The 22,847-nt window shown below is 38.7% G+C and overlaps 1 protein-coding gene across 1 annotated transcript; it reads right to left on the bottom strand.

Moving 5' to 3' along the window:
- Positions 1-101: 101 nt before the first annotated feature.
- On the bottom strand, positions 102-18,767 carry LOC121518610 (unconventional myosin-Ic-like). Its single transcript, XM_041801035.1, has 32 exons — positions 18,207-18,767; positions 14,266-14,424; positions 14,060-14,175; positions 9,979-10,177; positions 9,729-9,809; positions 9,419-9,598; positions 9,243-9,341; positions 8,806-8,919; positions 8,639-8,710; positions 8,433-8,552; positions 8,256-8,338; positions 8,065-8,170; positions 7,870-7,950; positions 7,686-7,777; positions 7,495-7,589; positions 6,415-6,461; positions 6,202-6,282; positions 5,898-6,003; positions 5,004-5,121; positions 4,798-4,911; positions 4,016-4,092; positions 3,638-3,706; positions 3,264-3,348; positions 2,993-3,152; positions 2,792-2,875; positions 2,602-2,695; positions 2,462-2,517; positions 2,239-2,374; positions 820-890; positions 641-738; positions 443-542; positions 102-336 (listed from the first exon to the last, which is right to left on the bottom strand). The coding sequence occupies exons 1-32, from the start codon at positions 18,222-18,224 to the stop codon at positions 310-312; spliced, it is 3,138 nt and encodes a 1,045-aa protein (XP_041656969.1). The 5' UTR covers positions 18,225-18,767; the 3' UTR covers positions 102-309.
- Positions 18,768-22,847: the final 4,080 nt, after the last annotated feature.

Raw genomic sequence — 22,847 nt, 5'->3', positions numbered from 1 at the left:
ATAAAGTGGTTTACATTTATAAGACTTTTTGTATTTGAGATATTTAAATATATATTTGTACGACTGACAATAAAGAGATGAAGCATTGAAACACTGGTGACTTCATGTTATGATTTTTAAATCTTAAAAAAGCATTAATTATTAAAGCATTAAAGACAGTAATGGATGGATATGAATCAGTCAAGGATGTTACTTCTGTTGAGTATGTTATGTGTGCTTGTGGATTCATCCTATTGGCTGTGAAATAACACACTTTTGAAAGCCGATCCTCCTTATTTGCAGGATTACTGTTTGTAGTTTTCCATTTCTTCATGTGTTGTTGATCTGAGGAGCAGTCTGCAGAGTGAAATCACATGTAAAAAAGTCAGTTGAGTGATATTTTTTGAATTTGAAAATTCCTTCTAAGGCTGGGCACATGACATCAGATCAGGCGATGACTCACCACCAGCAGATGTCCTCGCTTGCCTTTGGTCACCTTTAGCTCTGATCCACGCACAAAATCAATGACACCCTCTTTACCTCGAGCAACAGAAAACCTGATACTGCGCGCCACAAAGGAGGTAACAATCACACAGAGAAGAGAGATGATTAGTGTTTGGCTGGTGTTTAAACCACAGAGAATGACAGAGACAGGCCTCACCTGCCCGGGCTGACATTGACATAGTTGACCTTGCTGGCCATCATGGACATTTTGGTCACCAGCTCGATCACATGGTTGCAGTGCAGCACTACGTCACCCTGAAGGACACACAACTTCTTTTAGAGCAGCTTAAATATTACTCACCAGTTTAAAGTCATGACTGCTATGTCATACCGCACCTTCTGTTTATTGTCCTCATTGGGCATGTGCAGAACAAACATCCCATCACTGAGAGAGCTCACAGAGATACCTGTAAGGAGACAGAAACCTAGTTTAGACTGAGCTGATGTGTGAAACATGATCAGTGAAATATTATTAACAACAATTTCTTTGGTCATTAAGAACAGTGTTTAGTTATTTTCTGTTTAAATATCAATAACACTGTAACAGCTATGAAAAGGAGGTTGTCTTCTGAAAGCCCCACTTCCCTTTTTTTTTTGCAAAAGTTCAACTTCCCAGAGGAAAATATCTCTTTAAAGAACAAGTTCACATAAAAAAGTATTAAAGAAGCATATGGGAAAAAACAACTAACACTGAGGCAGATACACTAGATATAGCTTTTTGTGTATTTTAGCTGTGAAAATGGCAAAAAAAGTATTACGTCAGATCCACAGAGCACACCCAAAAGGAAATTCCACGCTGACTGCACACAAAATGCACACAAACTGCTCAGCTGAGCAAACTGAGCCCTGTCGCTTTTATATTTATGTAAATGAGGAATATGCAAATCAACCTCATTACAAATAGCACCTATGCAACATAAGCCAGTTATGCAATTCATCAGCAAATGAAACCAACTATTAAACTGGTGCTATTTCCTTCTCCTCGTTTCTCTTTTTCCACCTCAGTCAGTCGTTACTCTGTATCCCAAAATAAACTTTTTTATTAACAACAATGCACTGTGGGATCTGTAGGAACTCCACATGATTCACTTTAGAATAAAAAATGTTTAAAGAATGAAATATGTTATTAGCCACATATCTGACTCTGTTGCCATGTGTGACTCTCATCTCTTATCAAAAATAGATAAATTATTTGTTTTGGGGAAAAAAAGACATTGAAGAGAAAATGAGCTGAAGTAGTTGTGGTGCAGTGGTGAGTCTGAAATGTCATTTATTTTATAGTAAGTGATCAAACGTCAGCGTAGCAGGCATTAAAGAGGACATATTTTATCCTTTTGAGACAAGTTTATGTTGGTCTCAGAGGTCCCAAAAACATTCCTGTGAAGTTTGTGGCCCTTTTTGCATCTGCATACTATCAGAGCAAATTTTAAGTTTGTAAGTTGCAAAAGAGGAGCTATTTGTACATGCAATTCTTGCGCTATTGTCCACTCTTTTACCACAGTGCAAAATTGTAATGGATGTGCCCTATTGGCTCTATAGCTTATTCTGTAAAAGTGCACAGAAAAGACAGTATGAAATCTTATGATGTCTTAAGATCAACATAAAGCAAACATATTCAAAGACTACACAAATTTCAAGGTCTCCTCTGTATTAAAGCACAAAGTAAAAAGTTAGCCAAGCTGTGATATTGCTTTTAAGGATGATATAAATACCTCAAACATTCCTCTAATTCTCTGACCCAGAGCTGTTTTTTACCTCTTAACGCTGCATAGTCGATCCTCTGTTTGATCTTGGTCCTGTCCACCAGCACAGCGAAGGTGTTGGTGAGGAGCAGCTGGCGAGGGCGAGGCTTGAAGCCCTTCCTGTCATGCTTTATGACAGGAACACCGTACTGTGCAGAAAATGGTGGGAGAAATGTTACAGTGAGGTAGCTAATGAGCACTATTTCTTCTCAAAATATCAGAAAGCTCTATCTCACCTGCACTTTGTCATTGCCCAGGGTCTGGACGACTTTCAGATTGATTTGCTCACGTTCTGTGTCAAGCAAAGGGTTCGAGTCAGTACATCTTCCGTACAATGTTAGGTATGAACAGAGATAATTCACGTTTGAGCACATACCTAGCCTGGTGTCTAAAAACAGGCGTCCAACACTCGCTGGGTAGCTGTCCTTCTGATCCTTAAAGATCTCACTTGCTATAACTTTCAGAGTCATCTGGAATACAAAAAATACTCAAGATCAAACAAATTCTATTCAGTAATATATTAATTCATTAAGCAAGTAAGACCATTTGTTCTGTCCTAAGTGTACCTGTTTCTTCCATTCAGGCTGGACCCTCCTGCAGTACTTTATGACCATGTTTCTCATGTGCAGCCTCCTCAGGTGCTCAGAGGCCTGTGGAGTTAACAATGCAGAATATGCATGTACAACCCTGCAGCTTTATACTTGTAGAATGATTTAGTTTTACGTGGATGTATTATAACAGTCAGATTCAGTGTGTACGGGATGTACCTCAGTGAGTAAGGGAGGGGGAGTCGGCCAGCTTTTGTCCAAAACACTCTCAGGCAGGTTTTTACGCAGGTTTTTCAGGAATGAGTAGCGCACATGGTCCAGGAAATACTCGTTCTCAGGACAGTAGTCTGCATGTCTGTAGATGAAGCCTTTAATGAACCTGACAAAAAAGGCAGATAAAATGGAGTGAATTTGTTATATATATGTAAAACAAGTAGCATACATATTGCCTGTGGAAACAAATGTGAATTATTAAGTATGAGTAAAGCACCTGCGGATCAAGTCAGCAGCCTGTCGACGCCGCTTAGCCCTCCTGCGTGCTTTCATCCCTCGCCAAGCAGACTGGATGACAATCACTGTGCATACATATACATGCATATATGTCAACACTGAGACAGCTTTAATACTAAGCCAGAGAGCATCTCCAGGTTAAGTAAAACACACTGAAACATAGTCAACCAAGGTCTCATGAGAAATACTGAAAGAGTTATATCTAGAGAGTCCACTTAAGCATTTAGAATAATAAACATGAAATTTAATGTGGATTATGCATGCCAAATTATCCAAACTTTTATTTTCATTCAAGGAAAAAACAATGTTAGAAACATAAATAAAACGAATCAAAGAGAATAATGATGCTCTGACCTGCTTTCCTGATTCGCTGGTACTTTGCTCTCTCCCTATAGCCTCTCCATGATGTCTGCAGCGCCAAAGCTAGAATATGACAAAAAAAAGAAAGGGTTAGGAGGGGTTGTCATCCAAAGTGTCAGGTAAGATTGAGTAAATGCTGGATTGAAGTAAGTTTGATATTATATTTTCTGATCCCAAAGCTGCTTACACACTAAATTCTTATGATGGTTTGGTGATGAAAAGTACAAATAAATGTGAAAATAATAAAGTTAGACAGATATTTTTTTTTTGTTCTGGATGCCTCCCCTTCTTAAATACTCTTGTCTCATGAAGCAGTTGTGCTAAGTACTTTTGTCAGTTTTACACAAAAAAGTCACCCCCACCGCTGCCTACCTATGTCTGGCTTTTTTGCTTCAAGTGCATCCTCAGTGGTGAAGAGAGTTTTTGGGAAGCGGATGAAGATTTTCGACCTGTAATAATCAAAGAAATTTGTAAGCAACGCTGTGATACACTTGGATTATACAGTACCTATAAAAAGTATTCACTTACTTGGATGTTTTACCCGTTTACTGGTTTTATCAATCAGTCATGGTCAATATAATTTGGCTTTTTTGACAAAGAAATCAAAAAGACTCCTTAATGTGAAAGTGAAAACAGATTTCTATAAAAGTAATGGCAATTAAACAAAAATATGTAAGGTAAAATAAGTGACTGAATAAATATTCAGCATAAAGACAACTGTGTCTGGAAGGTCCAGTCATTGGTTAATCAGTATTCCTGGCTACCATCACACCATGGACACAAAATAACACTCCAAGAGACACAAAGAAAAGGTTACTGAAAAGTCGGGGATGAAAACAAATAAAATCCAAAGCACTGAACATCCACTCGAGTTCTGTTAAATCAATCATCAAGAAATGGAAGGAATATGGCACATGTGTAAATCTGCCTACATCAGGCCGTCCTCTCAAAGTGAGTGATTGTGCAAGAAGGAGACCAGTGAGAGAGGCCACCAAGACATCTATGACTACAAGCTTCAGCAGCTGAGATGGGAGGGACTCTGCATACACATGCATGGCCACATTATCTGTTTTACACACTGAGCTACTTTGAGACCACAAGAACCAAACTCTCCCCCAGTCGTATATTTTCCCTTCCCCCCAGCTACACCTTACCTGCCCAGTTTGTACTCTTCTTCTTTGTATCCCAGGTGGTTGACCAGTGTAGAGACACCATCGGCCAGTCTGCCGTGCCAATTAGGCCAAGTCTCAGGACACAGGGGCTTATACCTGAAGCCATTTGGACATAATCATAATAAAAGAAGGCACATAGAATGAACAGTGACTGAAACAGTAAGCCACTCAGAGAGAAGGTGAGTCACCTCTGCAGGAAGGCCTCAAAGCGACGTCGATAAGCAAAGCCGGCTCTCCTGACCCTCAGGTTTTCCATCAGACCCAGGTACTTCACCTGGTGTCGGACCAGGACTTCATCAAACCTTTCTGCAGGGAAAAGTAAGACCCTTTAGTAGCAATAATTTATTCGTTGGCATTAGTACTACACCAAAATAAATATGGTAAGACATGAAGAAAAACTGAGGAGGCTTGCATTTGGTGTAGATCCTCCTTTATTGTTAGTTGTTTTTGTGTTCTTTTTCATTTTATTGCTGATAAACCTTCTTAGTTTAAAGTTTGCTTTATGTTAATTTAATGCAAACTCAAAACCGTCTGCCTCTCTTTTCATATAAACGCTTCAGAGACTATAATCTAAGACAAAATACGATGCAATATGATGCGATAGTATAAGGTATAATTCTACATGTCTATGTAAGGTTGTCTTGCATATGTAAATCAATAATATGACTGGACCATGTATGAGTATCAGAATCAAAACCAGTGCGCTTAAATGAAAGAGTGTTTGGTTCTCTTATCGTTCTGCTTCCTAAAGTCTCCCGGAGGGCAGAAACTGATACTCCTCATGTAGGACATGAGAGGAGTCTAGGACACTCTTGTCAGCCAGTGTGAGGGTGTCGAGGAAAGAGTCCTCTACATAGTGACCCACCATCTGGGAAATCTAATCCTAAGCCTTTTTTTTGTGGCTCAAGTGTGGACCATTTTAAAGGGTAATCGTTCTAATCATGAACCTATCAAACATGTCAAACACTGAAAATAGGAAAGAGCTGTCATAATCAGAGGGAAATTGTTTTCTTTTGACTATTACGGCAAAGGAATCTACAGTTCTGTAGATAAAATTTACATTTCAAGTGCTGAAGCATTACCTGGCTGCTTGGCATCATTTGGTTTGATACAGCGAATGTAGGATGGCTCTTTAGACATGAGGATCTCCTTGAGTTTCATCAGACTGTTTTTAAACTGAGTGGCAGCCTAAAAGGCAAAAAGGAAAAAACATGCTGATCTGGGAATTCTTTGTAAACTCATATGGATACAATAGATTTCCAAATAAAGGAACTGAAAGCTTTTGTGATTATATTCATTATCCTTAACCAACAGAAAATAATAAATTTAACAAGAGCTACGTGAGAGAGGAACAATATGTGAGAGAGCCAGAGAGAGGGATTTCACCATCTCTGGCCGTTTCTGGTCTGTCAGATCTTTTCTGCGGAAGCAGTGCCGTAGGATTGGGTTTTCTGACTGGCACATGACCTAACAGACAAAACCAAATAGACATAATTTAACACATTACCCCTTTTTCCTTTTTTCAAAACAATAACAAGAAATGCAGAGGTTTTCAAAGTAGGTCATAAGGTTCTATTTACACACTGTCATTACTCTCACCTCTTTCAAGTGCCTGTTCAGCCATTTATTGTTCTTCTCAATAAAGCCTGAGTCACATAAACAAAAACAGTGCAATTAGTCATTCAGAAATCAGAAGGTTTTGCACCTGACATGCTAGGAAGACAGTCTCATATGACCACAGCATGCGATATATACGACATCCACGTGGACAACAGCCCATACATGGTGTTTGGAAAGGGAATAACCTTTCAAAATAAAAACTTGGAGTGTGACTGGAGGAATGCTCAGTCTGTCACATTTATCAAAGGCCAATAAAAGCAACAAGCATATGACCTAATGCAGAGGTTCTCAACTGGTGGGTTGGGACACAAAAGTAGGTTGCGAAGCTCTTTCCAGTGGGTCACAAATGTGTGCCAAGAGAAAAAATGTGGCAAAAAATTCTTTAAGGAAGCTCGAAGTGGATAAACAGTAAATTAATACATCTATTTTTTGTTTTCTTATGATAACGAGTACATTTCAACATTTGTCTCAAGACTTCTACACATCCTTTTCCTTAAATATCAGTACAGTTTTCCCAAAATAAGAGGAAACGTCTCAAAAAATTACCAAATTTAATTCAAATGTCTCTGGACAATGGAGTAAAATGTTCCATCTGGGGGTTCAAACTACATTTTTTATAGAATAAATTTGAGTAATTGGAAATCTTTTAAAATTTGGGTTGCAATTTCTCTTAAGGAGGTTGTGGTGGGTCCTGATGCCAGACCAGTTGAGAACCACTGACCTAATAGGTGTGCTCCACCCAGCAAATAAACTATATTCAGACAGCTGTTACTGTTCACTATCGGTGGAGCCAGTTGGTGAATGAAACTCTTACAACATCTTTTCCACTGAAAAGCTTTCATTGTGGGTCTTTGCTCTTCTTTTGCTAGAGAAATGTTGTCCAGTTCTGTTAAAACTACTGTTATATTTACATCCCCACTAATCTCTTCACTGGTCATCATTGCTTACAGCTAAACCACACTTGTAGTTATGGTTTCTTTCTCCTAAAATGAAGCTTTAAAGTGCATCATTGGTTACTTGAAATAAAGCATAAATGCATTAATAAAAGTTATAGGTTACCTGTGACGTTGTAGTTGACCTCTCCAGCATAGTGTAACAGCCTGAACTCCTCCCTGCTCATTATCCTGCGAGTTTTTCCATTGGCCAACTTGTGACTGAAAAAGAAAGCACAAATGCAGACATAAAAAGCTTCATCTTGAAGAGCTTTGTGTACTCTAAGTTGTAAATATTTGATTTAAAATGGTGCATACGTGATAAAATGGGGATGGCCACCCAGTGTGTCCTCCAGTTTCTCCAAAAAGGAGACATCGCAGGTTTCTCCAGGTCTGAGACACTCTTCGTTCTGAAAGGAACACCACTCTTTTTCAGTACAACCAGAAAGTGTAAAATGACATCACATTGAGAAAAATGTGAAAATGGAGCTGTCATAGGTACCAGAATGGAGATGATGCCTTTGTGCTTCTCCTCTATCAGGTCACAAATGATCTTGTTATCAAAGTACTGCACAGTCTCCCACTTAATTTAGAGGAAAACATTTAGAAGAGAACAATCTTAAGTAAGCACTGAAATATTTATACCAATGAATGAATAATCAAACTGATCCAGCAACTCAACCAACAAGAGACTCACTGCAATTCCCTCGGTCTCGTACTCCTCCTGTTCAGATCTCAGGGTGAGCTCGATGAACAGCTGCTGGAGCTTCTCGTTGCAGTAGTTGATGCAGAACTGCTCAAAACTTTAGGCACAAATACAAGGAATTAAGGTCAATCCAGGATGGAGCTGATGTAAAATGAAGAAAAGAAAATTATTACAGCTCATACTTGTTATGCTGTAGGACCTCAAAGCCATAGATATCTAGAAGCCCGATGACTGAGGAGTCTTTACTGCTGTAGGGGATTTCATCCTGTAAAACACACAAAGGCAGCAGGTATGTAGTTAGGTTAAACACAAGCATAAACATGATGGAGTTTTCATAGCTGTAGAAAATGTTCCAGCACCTTCAAAGCCAGCGACTGGTTGATCTTCTGTACCAACCAGGTGAAGGTGCGGCCGTATGTAGACTTGGCTAAGGCATCCCTGGCTGACACTGCCTGCTCAAAGTTTAGAGGGCTGATCATCTGTAATGCACAGGAATACGCAAAATTATCAAACCACCCTTTACACAGCAGAAAGTCATGAGGCCTGAGGACAACAAGGCTGTCACCTCTTCTCCTTTGGCTGTGAGTTTCTTGTGAGTGAGTGCCTCCCCGAGGGCTGAGCCATCAACACCCAGCAGCTGGAAAACAACAACATCTGTGCTCAGCATTGGCTTTTTGCATGTATTTGTGCATATCTGAACACCCATTAATACTACAGTGGGACTGTTCTGACCTTTGCAGCAGTGTTCAGCTGAGTCTCAGTGGTGATATAAGTTTCTCCTTCCTCCCCTTCCCCAAAGTGTGTGTTTCCCATGTGGAGAACGCCGGCGATGATGTTCAGCAATCTCTGAGGAGCGACACAGGAAACACCAGTTAACAAAAACAACCTCGCTGAAGAACAATTTGTTTTTAACTAAATGGTTGAATTTGGAAAGTTACTGAAAATTATCATCAGTGCACAATCAGAGCAAAAGGTACAACACTGAGTAAAAAAAAACATTCAAAATGATCCTTTGGTCATAACAGGAACAGGAATAATATGTAAAAAAAGGTTTTAAAATGTTTTAATGAAGCAACAATGGACTTAATGACAACCTAAAACAACAATCACAGTGAAAATCTAAATTCATATTCATTTTGGCACCTAGACAAAAGGGAAACTCTACCAACCTGAACTTCCTCCTCATTGAAGCCAATAATAGACAACGCCTTCATCACAACTTTCCAATTATTCTTGTCGCTGACAGAGCTGAGTCTGGGGCAGTTGCCCTAAAAAGACAGATGAATATAAAAATCTTATAACTTCAATTGTTTTAAAAAATTAATCAAGCCTCTTCTCTACACACCTTGACCAGGTATTCATAGCTCTGAGGGTTTCTTTCCAAGTCCAGTGTTTTGAGCAGCTCATCATCTCCTCCATCTAAAAGCTGATAGAAAATGTGGAAGTTTCTTTCCCCTTGATTCTGATGCACAACACGAGTTTTCTCCAGCAGGTAGTTCTGGATGTGACCGCCCACTGGCGCCCCCTAGGAGGAGGTAACAAAAAACGTCAGGGCAGATAACTGCTAAAGCATGTTTGGAACTCTAGAGGTTTATTTCAAGTATGACAGTATTTGATTTCAACAAAGATTGAGAAAACTAGGGAGGAAGGTTTACCCTGAAGTCAAACTGGACATCCATGTATTTTCCAAAGCGGCTTGAGTTGTCATTCTTCAGTGTTTTTGCGTTGCCAAAGGCCTGCACAAACAAATGAGGCAGAAAAGTAACAGAGAGAAATACCATGGCAAAACCAAACACTCAGACTGATTACACCATAGATATTTTGTACAGCAAATATCTCTGCTGTGTTTTATATTGTCACATATATATCATTATATCATTATATTGATAGTTTTGTGCTAAATACCTCCAGAACTGGGTTAGACTGTAGTAAGCGTTCCCCAAGGGTAGCCATGTGGTCATTAGTGGGGCAGGTGACAGCGTAGTAGAGGAGGATCTTCTTAGAGGCCTCGGTTTTGCCTGCTCCACTCTCACCTGATATGAGAATACACTGGTCCTTCCTCTCTGTCCGCATGGCTCGGTAAGTGTTGTCCGAGAGCGCATAGCTGCAGGAAAAACATAAAGCAACATGCCCTATGAGATGGTGATGAAACAGGGTCACTTAAAGCATATCAGGAAAAAGGTAACAGAGATTTAGTTTGACTTGGAATAGCAGAGTTAAATACCAAATACATCTACTAATATTACAAAACTATACTTCCCAACAAATTGTATAAAACCATCAATGTTTCTCTTTTTATGGTGCATAAATAGTTAATTTCATAATCCCATATTTTAGTACAGGTGAGTTTAATGTTGATTGTATATTCAGTATCTGTCTCTCATTTTCTTGCCTCATAATGTCGAGTCTGTGTGACACACACCTGCTTCTATTTTGTAACTCAGTGATCAGAGTTTCTGTCCTCTGAATCCAACATTACCAGCTGAATGGAACAAGCACGTCACAGAGAAATATCACATGGCATGCATGTTCAATGTGTCACTTGGTGGGTGGGGCTCAGCAGGGAAATGTGAGGTAGCATGGGGACAACTGGGTGTTCAGTTGTTGCAATGTTAACTCTGTTTACTAAAAGTATGACTGAATTTGTTGTTCGAGAACCTTTTTTTCCATGAGAGACTTGACTAAAACTATCTAAAAATAGATCTTTGATGAGAAAACTCTGACTTAAAGTGAGTTTATTGTTCTGCGTGAGGACTAAAATGAAACTATATGATGTAATTTACTTTTTGTTGGACATTCAAAATCCATGATATTCTTCCACTCTGGGTACATCTGTCAAAACACTGTTGCTCTTCCACCTCTCGGCTGTAAAATCAGGGATCCCAGGTTTGGCAGAGTGAATTGAACACACAAATATGAGTTTTTGTTATCTAAAAAGGAAATGAATTAAATGTGACTGAGTAGTTGATTATAACTTTTAGTTGAATTTCTTAATGCAGTAGTTCTCAACTCATCAGGACCCAGCGCAGTCTATTTAATGACAAATTGTGACCCCCATGCCTAAATATTTACTCATATTTATTTAACCCTCTGGTATCCCTACAAATTGCTGCCTCATTTTCCTCCTAGTGTGCAAAAAAATGCAAAGGGGGTTATTACTGTAAATAAAAAGTTATATTAGTTTATTTTTAATTGTTTAATTTTTTCCTTGTTTCATCAGCTTGTGCCATTAACAAAAATACCAAATACTCAATAACCGTCAGATCTTTTAACCTTTTAATTGCCATGTTTGTAATGTAGACAAACAAAATTTTTTGATGGAAATAAAAATGATTTTTTTCAAGGTATTACACTGAAAGTGAATAACTTATTTATGGATGATTGCAGCCTGGCATATGTCATTGATTAGTAGCAACATTGGTTAAAATGCATTATTAGTTTTTTTGTGATGTCAATTATTCTAAAATACTCACGTTTTTCACCCTTCTGTGCAAAAAATGCACACCTTTAAATCATGTTATAAATATCATACATTTCAAAATTGTTTTACTGTTATTTAATTATATTTTTCTCATTCAAGGTCAGCCCTAATCATAAATGTCATATACTCATTCATTTTAATTTTTTTTAACCCTTTAAATTCCATGTTTCATTGATGCATTTTTAGATGCAAAATACACAAAAAATGATTTTTTTTGCAAGTCACTACATGAAAATTAGATAACTTATTTTTTGATTATTGCACAGACACACTCACAGACTCACACACTGATCTGCACTTGAACAAAACCTCAGAGAGTTAGTGAGAAGGGGAGCAAAGGGCAGTATAACAGTCAAATCTGGTAAAAAAACACCATATATTTCCTGCCCTCGCCCATATATGGTAAAAGTGACGTCACAGGGTAAAAAAATGGTCCAGGTGCAAATGTAAAGCCTCAACGCTCAAATGAAGCCCAGAAACCAGAAAATGCATGATTCATGCCTTAATGGCGCATAGATCAAAGAAATGGTTTGAATGGGTTCGTATGCGCATTTTTTGCACACCAGGGGTATTAATAATAAGAGAAAAGTTTTACTTTATTTATATTGGGCTGATTGTTGTGGCTGGGACAGAATTTTGAAAATTGTGCAAAAATGAACAAAAAATAAAATGCATAATAATATTAATTGTGAAAGAGGACAAAGTTTAAAAAAAAAAAAGATCAACTAAGTGTGCATTTTTGCCACAAGGGGTACCAGAGGGTTAATGAAAAATGTTGCAGTTTTGACCTTAAATCAGTGTTTCCCAACCATTTTTCTTTGGCGCTCCCCCTACATGTACTTAAGTAAAGCGGAGCCCCAGGACCCAAAAGAGAAGAGAAGGGGACACACTGGTGCCAAAAATTGACATAGATTTTAATTGTTTCATTCACAAAAGCCTAAAAAGGCCTTTGCATGCTTTTCTTATCAAAATACCTTTGTATAAACTACTAAATAACTGAGTTTTCATGGTTTTAGTTATTATTTGCAAATCTAATTTTGGCAGCCTCATAGCAGACAAAGCCTCGTGCTCCTTAACATCTTTGGTGCCTCCCTTGGGGTCCCGGACCCCAGGTTGGGAAACAATGCCTTAGATCAGGGGTGTCAAACTCAATCACAGCAGGGGCCGGATTCCGGATCCAGGTCTAACCTGAGTGCCTAACAGGGTCACCTGTTTAATCATAAACAGTCAACCTCATTTCCCTCGTAATAAAATGTGAAAAAAAACTTAGCACTGATTATAAATGATTTCAACAATTAAAAAGTTAAGAGAAGTTTATAGGCTCACAATCTGAAGAAGTAAATTTATTCGTTCAAAAAGGTCATAAACATGAAATTGAAAAATAATGTTTTTTAAGGCAAATATATGAGATAGAAAGTCAAAATCACGAGTTGAAATGTGCAAAATATGAAATGAAATTTATAATCATTAAATTAAAGGTCTGAATATGATTCAATATTGGGATTATGAAGTCAAAGTTTGGAGTTGAAAATATGAGATAAAATACAAAAAAATTGGTTAAGAATGTCAAAATAATATTATTAAAATTATGAATCTTAAAGCTCAAAATACTATATAAGAAGTTAAAATTATGAGTTAAAATAAAAAGTAAAAATCCTAAATTTCAATCCTAATTGTAAGATGCAAAACTGAAAATATAAGATTCAGACACAAATTATTTTTTTTCCCACATTCCCAACTTCTTAACTTATTATTTTTACCCCTTACTTTTACAGATTCCATGACTTAACAAAGATATCTTAAATCATCAAGGATAAGTTTACATTTTTATACATGAGGAAATCTGCAGACATCATACTGATGGGCCAGTTAAAGCAGAAATATGAGATCATCTTGGATTTAACTGTTCCACGGATTTGGCCCCAGGGCCTTGAGTTTGACACCCCTGCCTTAGATGATACAAAACATAGGACTAAAGAAAAGAAGCAGGAAAAAACAATTCCACTTTACTCCATTTTCCCAATAGTAACATTTGCATCTTCTGCAGATTTCCAGTGGAGAAATTACCTCATCTTAGGAAAAGCAGCTTTGCTATCCCAAGAAAAGGAGATAAATTAGTTGAAATATTGAGAAAACATTTAAATTTACCCAAAACAGAGTCATTAAAATGTATTATGTGTGTCCACTAAGGCCCTCAATACATCATAGAACACTGAAGACAGCTCCAAGACCCACTTCTGGGTCCCAATCCACCAGTCAAGAACCACTGCTTTAATGTATGCAATATCATACTGCTTTAATACATGTACAACTCATAGTGAGGTTTCAGTTTATCATTGAATACACTCAGCTATAATCAGTGTATTAATGGATGCTTCAATGAATCTGATTTAATCACAGAAAAGCAAGATAGTTGAGTTTTGTTCTTAACATAACATGATTGTTATCTGGGAAATTAAAAGCATTGCAAAAGAAATTAGCTTTTAGAAATGTATAGTGGCTTACATGTGCGGTGATATCTCATAGAAGCTGACCCCTCTGTAACGCTCCATCTGCGCCTTGGAGTAAATCTCCAGATCTTTGTAAGGGTTCACCGACACCAACACTGAGCCAATGTACGTCTGTGCCAAAACATTAGAACATGCTCAAATATGTTTCACCACAACAGCTGAAATGTTTTGGAACACTGAATGAAAAGCTGGCTTTGTTACATAGATGAGGTTTTCTCTGAAGCGTCGCCGTAGGTTATCTATAAAAGCCGCCTCGCTGTTGTAGTTCTCAAGCAAGACAAAGTCCTGCACCCCGACTCTGTCCCGGGCAGTCAGGGCGCTCTCCATCACCAGGCGCACTCTCCCTTCAACATCCACTTCCTGTGGGCAGAGAAACGTCACAGAGAGGGACAGAATTACAGCACCTATCACTGCTCCTACTTGTGATAGCTGATGTAATTCTGATCTTGTCAAGCAGGTGGCATAAAAGGTCTATTCACATTTGATCTGATATGATACACAACACATTAACCCACCTACACAAGAATCCACATCCTGTGCTCAGTAAAACAACATTTCAGTAAATTTTCTACAACACAGAGCCATTTATAAAGAGGGACCATATTTAGTTCAGGAAATGATTCATGAAAATGCCTGGAGGCTCAGAGACCACATCACCAAAACAACACTGTAAACAGAGTGGAAACAGTTCGACTAAGACGAGCTAAGATTAAGTAATAGAGACATTTAAAGAGTCCTAACCCTAAACAGACGGGACAGACTCCTTTATTATGTGATTTTGAGATAGTGTATTGTGATGTATATACAGTACACAAAGCTCCATACACCCAGACAGGATTAACCAATGTTAATGATAAAGTGTGTTTACATGTAAATCCTAGTGCAGACAGGAAATAATTAACAGAGGAGGGCGCTTTCCAGAGAAAGGAAATGCATGCAGAACCTAAAATACAGGCATGCAAAGACATACCAAACTGTCAGAAATCAATGCTTTCTAATGATAAATATCCACACACATATTGAAGTGTATTTCAATGCACTGCACAAGTGCCAAAGCAGCTGCTCACTATCGTCAGAATCAAAGATTCATTTATAAGAGAAGCCCTGTTGTCTTTTTTCCACACAAAGTGGAACAAAGAGGCTAGACTTCCACAGGGTCACTGTTTTTCCTTCAATGCAACCGTCTCAAGGGTCTCATTTGGCTGTTTAATGCCGGTAAAAGGTCATTATCTGTGAGCTCTGAATGCAGGAAAATGCCTTCAAAAAAACAGAAGGACAACAGTGGAAGATAGCCAAGAAGCTGGAGTGAAGGAAAGTCACTGGACGCTTCCACTCCAGCCCCTCCTCACTGCTTCACCTTGGAGTATTGTTCTTGCACTCCTGCAGGTGGGCTTCCCTCAGAAAGCAATTACAGTCCATGGTCAGATTTTCCAAAGGATACAGCTAAGGAATGTGAGGGTCAGGTTCAGGGCAGGGTATCAGCGGATGGCACTAAATGTTTCTATGACGTGTCTGAAGCTGTGGATGTTTTTATACATATGTGCAAGTATGACTGGCTATCAAAAGTTTGTGCCTCCAATTATGACACTTCTGAGACCAAATTGAGAAGATTATCATGACAGAGAAAAGATGCAGGGGAGTTCAAATGGCGAGGTGATGTAGATTAATTTCTTGCTAATCTGTAAACTTGAATACGACAAAGATATTTAAAAAACATCTCCATGTGTTCAGCACACACATAAGCCTTTCATGGTAGCTGACACTCACCTGGCTCTGACTCTTTAAGTGAAAACATTTAAATCTTTGACAGAATAACAGCCCTGTATATTTATTAGTAATGTTTTCAGAGGTAGAAAGTAACTTATTATGTCTACTGTATTTGAGTAGGTTTTTTGTGTACTTGTACTTTACATCTGTACATCTTGAAATCAGTACTTTTACTTTTAGTTAAGTAGATTTTAACCAGAGTAACTGTATTTTAAGTAGCACATAAAGAGGGAATGCTTCCACATCACATCCCAAAACAGCAAAAACTGGAGTGTCGATATCTCAGCGTTAAACATTTCAGAGTTGATTTTAACCCATAAAGTACAATTTTAACTTTATTCTGAGTGAAGTGGACTTCAGTGCTGTATTTTCACAGTGTTGATCCACCAATGTTAGTTCAATTCTGTAGAGTCAACTGATCTAAGCTGTGCCCACTGTGATTCCAAATCTGAGGGGATGTGAGGAGTTTCTCATCATGCCCTTGGGCAGACTGTTTAGATGTGTTTTATATATGTTTAGTTGTGTTTGGATGTTATCTGTTGTACAGTGATCCCTGGTGGAGGTGTTTGGTCATGCTTCTGGTGGATTATTGTTTATCATGTGAGACACATTTGCACCATGAATAAAGTCATCCACTGAGTTAGAGTTCCTGCCTGTGAATTTAGCTGTTCTTAAAGGGCACACTTTTTACAGCTGTGCTGATGTATAGTTAGTGTATGGCATCACTTCCTGTTTGTACAGTTGCTGTGTTTCTCATTGTTTTGATCGAGCTAAAGTTAAATTGTTGTTCTTTTGGTTCAACTTCTAATCACAGCTGTTTTATTGATGTTGTGCATTTAAACATACATAAAGTTAACAACAAGCATCCTCACTATTTACAACTTTTCTCTTAGCCTTCCTTTCCTCTTTGACTACAACTTAGCCTAGCTTAGCTTTAGCTTAGCCTCTAGCCTCTCCTGCTCTCTCTTGCTCGGTGCTTTGCTTTGAGGTTGACTCTCTGCTTTGTTCCTGTTAGTGGAGATCCATCTTGCCATAGATTTTCAAGGGTTAATTTGGCTCTGTCATTGAAAGATATTTAAGACTTTCAAGTGTAGTTCAACTATAACGAGTGTTTACCAAAACAGACACTTTTAAAGTGTTAAACTTAACTCGATAGTAATTTAATTAACACTTTCAAATTTTCTGTGTATTTTACTTTATTTTAGAGGTGTGACTTAGCCTGAACAACCTGGTTAGAGATCCATTCTCTTGTTGTTCTTGCCACGAAGGAAAGATTGTATTTTACAATAGAACTCCTCAGTAGCTACTCAGTGCTCGGTACTTCAAGTAAACTTTAAAATAGATGCGTATTACTTTTACTTGAGTTGATTTATAAATCAGTACTTTTACTTTAACTTGAGTACATTTTAACCAGAGTAACAGTAGTTTTACTTGAGAACAATAGTCTTCTGTTTTTTCCACCTGTTTTCAACAATAGAAATCCAATATCCACCAGCATCTGAATTTTATAGTGAAATGTTGTCAGACCTTCTTACTTGACTCTTTTTAGCTTAATAAGCAACAGAAAACTAACTTGAAAACACAGCAGACACTGTTTTTTGTGTCCTTGGTGTTCATGAGTTACATTGTTTACTGTTAAGCTAGAACTTTAATCATCATAACATGCAGAAAAACCATTCATCAACAAACGTCCCTGCGTCCAAAAATGGGAAACACCGCTATGTTAGAGGAAATCTTAAAGGATATGAATCATCTTTTTGAAGGCTCTGTGGCTGACACAGCTTAAGGGCAGTGTGTTTTGGACGGAGATATTACCACAATAATCCTTGCAGCTTTGTTGTCAGTGAACTGACCCGAGGCCTGGTTCTTTAGAGCAGTGAGAGTCCGTTATGGCTGATGGGCTCAAAGGAGTGCTTGAGTGCTTTATGGAGGATTTGACTTTTAGTTTTGGGGAGCTTCAGGGATATCTGCAGGTCTGTAGGTGTAGCTGCAGTGACATCCAAGGAGGACTCTAACACAGAGTGGGACTTGGCTCAAGGCCCCATGACTAAGCCCTGCTGGGCCGACTACATTGGGATTGTCTTCCTTATAAGGCCTGCCCCACCACTCTTTCCCAGGCCGAGCTGCTCTGGTACCACTACCTCTGATGAGCCAGTAATGGATTTGGTGGAAAAATATCAAGTTTATGCTAATACAAAACCTAAAACACACTCTGACTCATACAAAAGCACAAAACACCTCAAATGACTTATTGTTCTGTTATACTTTTCTCTCCTTGGATTTAAACAGATAATGCACACAGGGGAAAATCCCTGCAGTGTGCAAAACCTAACATGAAACCACAAAAAGGATCACCATGGTAGTCCGGATCTTACCCTGCCGTGGTACCTCATCCTGTCCTGCTGCTGCTGGTAAAGGTTGAACTGGTGGTCCCCACCCAGGCTGGTGCTCCTCCTCTAGTGTCAGGCAGACTTTTCAGCTGTAACTCCTCATCCACCTTTGCCTTAGGGCACAGAATTAGTTAACTTGTCCTCTTCTCCCTCAGACACGTTCTCAATCGTCCTCAGCTTGAGTTGCTTTCTCCTGGTCCTTCCTCCTCCTTGTTTGGGTCCCCTGTGAGGACAGAGCATAAGCGCTCAGGCCAAAACACCAACAGTCCGTCTTGTTTATACCATCAATTCATCCTCCCTTTGACTGCTCAAGTAAACGTACGCCTCTCTGCGAGTCCCTCTCCTTCCCTCTTCTCTGTACTGCACAAAACAAGGGCAGGAACTTCACTCGCACGTCACACAAGTGAATAAAAAAAAAAAGTAGAGGGAAAGTGAGCTGTTGGATCCTGAAAAAAAGAAAAGGAGTAACAGGGAGCTGAGAGGGCTTGGAAAAATTTAGTAAGAGCGCCAGTCTACAAACATGTAATCAGTGCACAGTGATATAAAAGAGAAAAAACAGAAATCACATGATGAGATCTCAGTGCATTCTTTCTTTGCTTCCCTCCCTGTTTAGTTTGCTCCCTCCCTCTTTTTCCCGCAAGCTGAGACAGATTCACATGGGATGTGAGTTATGGAAGTTTTTTCACCAGCAGGACTCCCCGTCTCCTTATGGCTCACTCCCCCTGCAGATGAAGTAACTGTTACCACCATCATAACATAACTCTGCAAATATTTTCACATGACAGCGAATTAAAAGTACATGTGCTGTGGGCATGGGACATCAAATTCCTCACTTCATTCGTTATCTCCTGTTCTAGATATTTTTGGGAGTGCTCTCAAGGCCACACAGTCTGAGAGAACAGCGCCCTCCTCTGGTTTCTTTGCCCACACCTTTCCCTCTCACCCTATTTTCCCTCACTCTGAGTCCCCGCCTCACCCTCTTTCCTTTGCCAGCATCATCAAATAGCTAACGCTGAGGAATCTAAATAATGTTACCCAGATGGAACACCTCTTGCTCCTTTTCTCTACCTCTGGATGGCTTGACGGGCTTTCAAACCACAACTAAAAGACTTCATGCTGCTCCCTCTCCACTACTCAGGCATACTATCATACGACATACTCTATCACTACTGAGCAATGCTGCATGGAGCACAAAAATCAAAGAAACAACCACAATGAGATCAAAGTTGAGGATTTACTTGGAAGAGATCTAACCACCACTTGGCTGTAACTACAGCCAAATCGTGGTTATTGTTGTGTTTTCCTATCAAAGCCAAACAGCACAAAGAGGAAATATTCTGAACAAAAGGTTATGTTGCAGGATGATTAAGTGTGCTCCGTTTCTGGTTTCAGTTTGCTCTGAGGTAAATATATGACAAGGAATGCATGTTGAATAACTGTGCCACTTGTTGGATTTGCCTTTTTAGAGTTTTAGAAAAGTTTGATGAGTAAACCAAGCAGCATTTCTTTGACATGACGTGTGCCAAAATACCAGTTTAATACAACTTTTCTACAGCAGTGATGTTATGTGCTACATATCATGCAAACATTCAAATGTCTATTTTTTTTTTTTTTAAATAGTTGACAAAAACATCCCTCTTTCCTTGTTTTGGTATATGTTTAATATGTCTAAAAAAGAGAAAGACATGAAACCATCATTCGCTTAAAAACAACAGTTCATACTGAATATGCAGTGCATCAAAATAATCACAACTAAATATTTTTTCCTAATGGTTAAGGCTGAGTTTAATCAACCAAAGATTGTGTGTTGAAATAAAGATTGGTTTATTTTTTGCTTGATAAGAAACACATTAGATATGAAACTTAAAGAATAAATGTGTTAAATCATAATTGCAATATTAGGGAAAAAAGATTATTTTCCCAAATCATTCAGCCCTACTGTCATCTGAGACACCGTATATTTCAGAACGAAAATGCGCACTAAATCTTTAGAAATAAAATCAGATAAAACGTTTGTTTAGGGATAGGGTAAGGGTGAAGGTAATGGTCTGGATACCAAAAGTTCAAAGTTAAAAACTTGACCTGCAAAACCTAATTACAAAACTTCATAAAGCAGGGTCAACAGCCAAGTTACAGGAAAAAAGCTTGCCCTCCATGAAAACATCCTAACGCAGGAAGCAAAGCTTACATAACTTGTTAGCTGAATAGGTAAAGCTAAGTTATACATCTACATCATCTAAGTAGCTAACATAGCTACAACAAAGCTCAAAAACCAGCCACGTATCTACATTACCTACATAGCTAACATAGCAAAAGCTAAGCTCACATTAGCTTAAGCTACATTAGCTACGTATCTACATAATCCATGACCTAAATTAGCTTAAGCTACATTTGCTGATGCTCATGTTGCTAAAGCTAACTTAGCTATAGATAATGGAGCTGTGTAGCTAATGTAGCTATGAAGCTAACATATCTAACTAAGCTCACAAAGCAGATATAAACTACATAGATATGTTATTTATGTGGTATCGACACATTTATGCACATAACTGTACTCAAGTAGCTTTTATGTGTACTTATACTTATTTGAGTACTTTTTAATAGTAATTTTACTTTTACTTAGCTAAACTTTGGGGGGATTTTTGTGCTTCAATAAATATAAAAAAATAAAGCATCTGTTACTGAGGAAAGAAATAATTACTTTCAATCAACAACATGAAAATGTCCAGTAGTTTATTTTCGATTACACGATGGTCAGCAGAACATACGTAGTGAGGGTAGCGAGGAATGATTCCACATTACATTTTTGCAGGGTCTTCACTGAAAGACATATTGTCTGGATGGGAGCATATGTTGGTCTAAAACCTCTATTTCCTTTCAGCATTGGTAGTACCTTCCCAGATGTGTAAGCTGTCCGTGCCACAGGCACAAATGCAACCCCCACTCTCCAACACCAAATCCCATCAGAGTTGCAAGCTGTTGAACTATGTACTGACAATAGGCTGGATGCCCCCTCTCCTCTTTAGTCTGCAGGACATGGTGTCCATGGGTTCCAAAAAGAATTTCAAATTTTGATTCATCTGACCACAGAACAGTTTTCCATTTTGCCTCAGTCCATTCTAAATGAACCTTGGCCAAAAGAAGACAGTGGCATTTCTGGATCGTGTTCACATGTGGCTTCTTCGTTGCATGATACAGTTTTAATTTGCATTTGTGGAAGGCACGGTGAACTGTGTTGCAATGATTTCTGGAAGTGTTCCTGAGCCTGTGCAATAATTTCCCATAAAGAACAAGGGCTGTTTTAGCACAGTGCCACCTTGAAGGTCTGAAGATATCGAGAATCCAATATTGACCTCTGGCCTTGTCCCTTGGGCACAGAGATTTCTCCAGATTCTCTGAATCTTTGATTATTACCTCTGCCAAGGAGGTTGTGTGATTGGTGGGTTTGTAGGTTGGTCAGTTTGTTTGTTGGTTTGTTAGCAACATAACTCAAAAAGTTGTGGACGGATTTTCATGACATTTTCAGGAAAAGTAACAAATGGCATAAGGAAGAACTGATTGGATTTTGGGGTGCTTTACACCAGGGGATGGCAGACGTGAGTAACGTCAATCCCAGCAGCAGTTTTTGGGTGTGTTTCTATTCAAAGTTTTGGAGTTTATAGAGTTTGAAAGACGCACACCCGGTCGAGGAGATGAGTTGGAGCATAACAGAGAGAAAGACAGTGAACTGTAGCGCGAAAACTCACAATGCTGGGAGGAATAGAGGAATATTCACCCTCTGCCACAACTATCAGTTGTAACAACTGTTGCCACCGAAGCCAATGCTTTGCCTCACCGTGTTTCCAACCCACCGGGGACGGAGTAATCGGTGAATGCCGTGGAGCACATGGGGACGGATCCAGGAATTTTTTAAAGGATTCTTCACTATTGGGAGATAGGGCTAATGCACTCTCTGAATGCTTTTCTAGTATTATGTACTGTAGATCGTGGGATATTCAAAGTCTTTGCAATTTTATATTGAGCAACACTTTTCTGAAATTGTTCAACAATTTTTAGGCACAGCAGATTGGTGAATCTCTGCCCATCTATACTTCTGAGGGAGTCTGCCTCTCTAAAATGCTCCTTTTATACCCAGTCATGAGAGTGACCTGTTGGCAATTGATCTATTTAGTTTAAAATGCTCCACTGCCAGTAGTACCATTTACTTTTGCAGCCTTTTGTTGTGCTGTCCCTACTTTTTTGAGATGTGCTGTTGCTTGCTGTTGTTGTTTATGTTCTATTGTGAATAAAACATTCTGTTTTTAATCTACATTTTACACAGTGCCCCAACTTCTTTGGAATTGGAGTTATAACATATTTGACTCTTTAACATTTTGTTTCATATTTTTTGTGTAGTCTTCAGAGAATGTAGCTTAGCATCCCTGACTGAATATAGGCTGATATATTACTGGCAGCATTTTATCATTTACCCTTGAAGGGCATCCAAGGCATAGCATGCATAACCACATGCATGTGGAAATCATGAGGGTTCTCTCCTAACACATCTGTTTTCTCTACTCTGCACACATTACACCATCTGGAGACACTGACACTTTCACCATCATGGAGACAGTGAAGTCAATCAGA

This window comes from Cheilinus undulatus, linkage group 12, assembly GCF_018320785.1.
Source record: "Cheilinus undulatus linkage group 12, ASM1832078v1, whole genome shotgun sequence".
Classification (NCBI taxonomy): Eukaryota; Metazoa; Chordata; class Actinopteri; order Labriformes; family Labridae; genus Cheilinus; species Cheilinus undulatus.
This window is presented reverse-complemented; position numbering and strand designations above follow the sequence as displayed.